The sequence below is a fragment of the Ochotona curzoniae genome, unplaced genomic scaffold (genome assembly GCF_017591425.1).
Source record: "Ochotona curzoniae isolate NIBS_2020 unplaced genomic scaffold, NIBS_Ocur_1.0 contig_883, whole genome shotgun sequence".
Lineage (NCBI taxonomy): Eukaryota > Metazoa > Chordata > Mammalia > Lagomorpha > Ochotonidae > Ochotona > Ochotona curzoniae.
In genome coordinates, this window is record NW_024466599.1 from 52,733,493 (window position 1) to 52,737,538 (window position 4,046).

General features: G+C 45.0%; 1 gene segment (V, D, J or C); it reads left to right on the forward strand.

Annotated features, from left to right (window-relative positions):
* The first annotated feature begins 1,606 nt into the window (after positions 1 to 1,606).
* LOC121164959 lies at positions 1,607 to 2,104 on the forward strand. The segment is given in 2 exon segments: positions 1,607 to 1,661; positions 1,782 to 2,104. Coding segments are annotated over 2 exon segments (378 nt in total).
* Positions 2,105 to 4,046: the final 1,942 nt, after the last annotated feature.

Here is a 4,046-nt window from a genome sequence, read left to right on the forward strand (position 1 = left end):
GTAAGGCTGCTGTGCTGCAGGATCTTTGTGAGGAACAGGAGAGCTAGAGGGAAGGAAGAAACGGATACAGGTTAAAAAAGAAGGAATATAACTAACTAACTAACTCACTCACTCACTAACTAACTAACTAAATAAATAAAGTGACACAGGTGAGGGAATTAGGATGTGACTGAGGCCAGCCCCAGGGAGACTCATCAAAGGGGCAGAGTTGCCTTCACAGCCTTGAGAGCTAAGCAAGGCACAGAAATCACTGGAGCAAGTCAACAGAAATGCAGTGGAGTGGAAATGGTCACGGTTTTCAACAATAACAGCTGCATTTGCCCAAAGACGTGATCTTTCCTTGTGTGGTTGCATCACTAAAATCAGCCCCAGACTGGTCTGCTACAAGTATTTACCCTTCAAGTCCCGGCACCAGGACGAGTAGCAGGAAGTGTGTGCAGGGGCTGCACCCTGTGCTCTGGTCACTTATAGTCTTGACACACATCACTCCCTGGGGTGCCTAGGTTCCAGGGTCATGATGCTGAGTAGTTGCTTTTAGTCAGCTTGGTACTCAGCTGTGCAGAGATGCCAGGAACCAAAGCAGGGAAGTGAGACATAGGGGGTTCAGATCTACATCCGAGTTTTATTTGAGTCTTGGATACTCTATCCAAATGCGGTGGACTACAAAGAGGCATTGCTGGAGACACCAGTGGAATAAGGTTATGATGATAACCATTGTTATCGAGGCAGAGAGAGAAGAGGCAAGGACACACACACACACACACACACACACACACACACATGGGTATTGTGTGGAGGATTTTAAACCTGCCATTACTTTTAGCACTTTTTCCTGAGAATCAGAGAAAAAGGACCAAAGGATGGAAATTTGAGTAGAAAACAGGGCAGGGTCTCAGATAAGGATCAAAAGGTGTCAATTTATTCCCAGAGTGTTACAATCATATGAGGTTCAGACAACCTGAATCTGTGTGACATCCACTGAGGAAAACGTGATTGTCTTCAGGTCCAGAATGAAATTCCTGATCTTGGAAGCATAAAAACAATGAGTGGGCCCTTGCCAAGGATTTTTTAATGTGACTCTCAGTAATATCCCTGTTTGATTCTCTTACTGGTTCCAGTTACACAGTCAAAACAATGTTGAAAGGTCAGTGTGACGTATATTCACTTGCCAACACAAATATTTGAGAACAAACTGAACAAGAGATAGTCCCATTATCTAACCGTATCATTCAGTTGCCAGAAGTAAATGGAATTTCACAATAATCTAAGTATAGGATTGAAATTTTTTGCACACTTCAGCATAAGATTTATACTAGTTTTTTTTTTTTTTTTTTTAGGATTATTCCCCCAACAGTGTATATTTTGGTAAAATGTGCCCAATGGAATTAAAACTGCCATCAGGTATGTAGGTGTAGCCTTCTATGCTGGGATCCTGGGGGAGACTGCACCTGAGCGTAGCTGGTTGTGTGAGTCAGCCCTGCAGCCAGGACTAGACCTAGACATCCCTTGCTGATTTGCATATTGTCTGAGCCCAGCACAGAGTGCTGCAGACTTAATGAGCAGCCTGTCACACCCTGCGCAGGAGTCAGTGCAGTCAGGACACAGCATGGACATGAGGGCCGCCACTCAGCTCCTGGGGCTCCTGCTGCTCTGTCTCCCAGGTGAGGACGACAACAAGAATTTATTCCGGCTATGTGCTCAGTGCAGTCTGGCCTTTTGGGGAGCTTCTCTTACATCATGATTCGCAGAGTGCACGTTTGCGTTTATGTTTCCCTTCTCAGGTGCCAGATGTGACATCCAGGTGACCCAGTCTCCATCCTCCCTGTCAACAGCGGTGGGAGGCACAGCCACCATTCATTGTGAAGTGAGCGAGTACATTAACAAAGCTTTTGCCTGGTATCAGCAGAAACCAGGGCAGCCTCCAAAGCTCCTGATCTATTATGCATCCAGTTTAGTCGATGGGGTCCCTGACAGGTTCAGTGGCAGTGGATCTGGGATGGAGTTCACTCTCACCATCAGTGGTGTGCAGCCTGAAGATGCTGCCACTTATTTTTGTGAACAAAGTTATGATTGGCCTACCACAGTGATACAAAACCAAACATAAACCCCCAGGAGAGCTCAAGTGTAAAGCTCAGCTGCCTCAGCTGCTCCTCCTGGGGTCTTTTAGCAGCCTGATACTCAATGGCAGCCTGGCTGAGAATGCCTGGAAACTTCTGTTAAAAGGGTCCAGGGAGAATTGTCTGTATCTTACTTCTTTTTTCCATCTTTGCTTCCACAGAATCTCCTAATTAGACAATGGGTATAAATAACTTCACAGGGTGATTACAGGCCATACCAACAGTAAGGATACACGCTGGCAATGAGAAGCCACTGCAGACATTCTAGGCGTGAAATAAAAACCCGAATTGTAATCCATGAAATCTTGGGGTGTGCCAATGAGGAAGCAGGTACTAGAGCCAGGGACTCTAGGCTGAGTAATGAGAACACAAATTGTAATCCGTGACAGCCTGGAGTGTGGTATTCAGGAAAGTGCCAGATACAAGTTGAATTTATAGAAGCCAAGCCCACTGTTATTGTGGGGGTGGGCTCGCTAACCCTGTGGTCCTCAGCCCTGAGCAGAAGTCTCAGGTGCTGCTTGCTGGTGCTACAGGTTGCCCACAGCCTTCCCAGGTGATTCTCCAGTCCTCACCTGGCTCCTTGATCCTCCTTGCAGGTGTCAGTAGACATTGAGTCTTCTCTGCTGATGTCCACATCTCCTAGGTGAGCCACTCTACAGAAAACCTTAGGGAGGAAAAGTTTTCTGAGAAATGTGCTTCCAGCAGGGCTGTGATGAGGACCTGAGGGTGACAAACCTGCAAGAGCACGACCTTTACAGCTCCCATGACTGTGGCAGACAGGTGATGGTCCCAAATTTTGTTCAACTCTGATTCCTAGTGTAAGAAGCATCTGTAACAGGAGCAAAACAAAACAAAAACACAGAAAAAGAAAATAAACCTCCCCTTTTATGATTAAAAAATAATCCTGAACAATGACATAGTGTGTTTCTTGTATGCATACACTTATCTACTCAGAATCTCTTATGAAGCCAGTGTCATCCTTAACACCTGAGTATATGATGGAGCAACTGCGTGTTAATGAGTTTACAGCAGACCAACAGAGGCTTTATAAAGATACATGTGGGGACATTCACTCAGTTGAACTACTCTCTCCCCCAGTGAGAATCTTCAAGAATCTTTCTGAACAACTTTTACAATACCTTAAGAAAATCTCTGCATACTGTTATTTGTCCAAAAAGACCCCAGATTCATTTTTCTAATATTTAAAACACCAACACTTTCAGCACCTGTTGTTTTAAGGGTCTGGAATTTGGGTCATTCCTGAACTTTTTGTGAGTCATTGTACCTTCAGTGGTCACTGCCTTCAGCCCCAGCCATAGATGACCTTGACTTTTTGGGCTGGAGAGGTGCTCAGCACCCTACAGCAGAACGACAAAATTGAGCCCTGCGTCTAGCAACTAAGTCCTTTTGTTTAGGTCTTCAGTTCACGTGTTCATTCATCAAAATAGAAATCACGGCACACAGCGCAGGCATCAGAAATCAGATGTATCTGTCTTACTCAACAACTTTCCAACAGAACCATTTGTCAACTGAAGAAGACATAGTCTCATTATCTAATCTTATGGCCCATTTCTCAGCCATAAAACTATGCTCATACAGAAACCAACCTAGAAGATTGAGATGTAATATTCTACTCCAATATAAGATTCATATAATTTTAATATTGCCACCCAAAAATGTGTATTTTGGTTAAGTATCTGTAGGGAAAAACAGGTTCTCTGCAGATGAATTGGTGTAGCAGTCTGTGCTGGAACCCCAGGGAGACTGCACCTGCCCTTAATTTGTTGTCTGAGCCAGCCCTGCAGCTGGTCTATCACTTGCCCTTTCCCTGCTGATTTGCTTGTCTCTAGGGCACAGCCCGTTGCCTTGCAGACTTATAAACAGGCTACTCACAGCCTGTGTCGGAGTCAGTGCCAGTCAGGACACAGC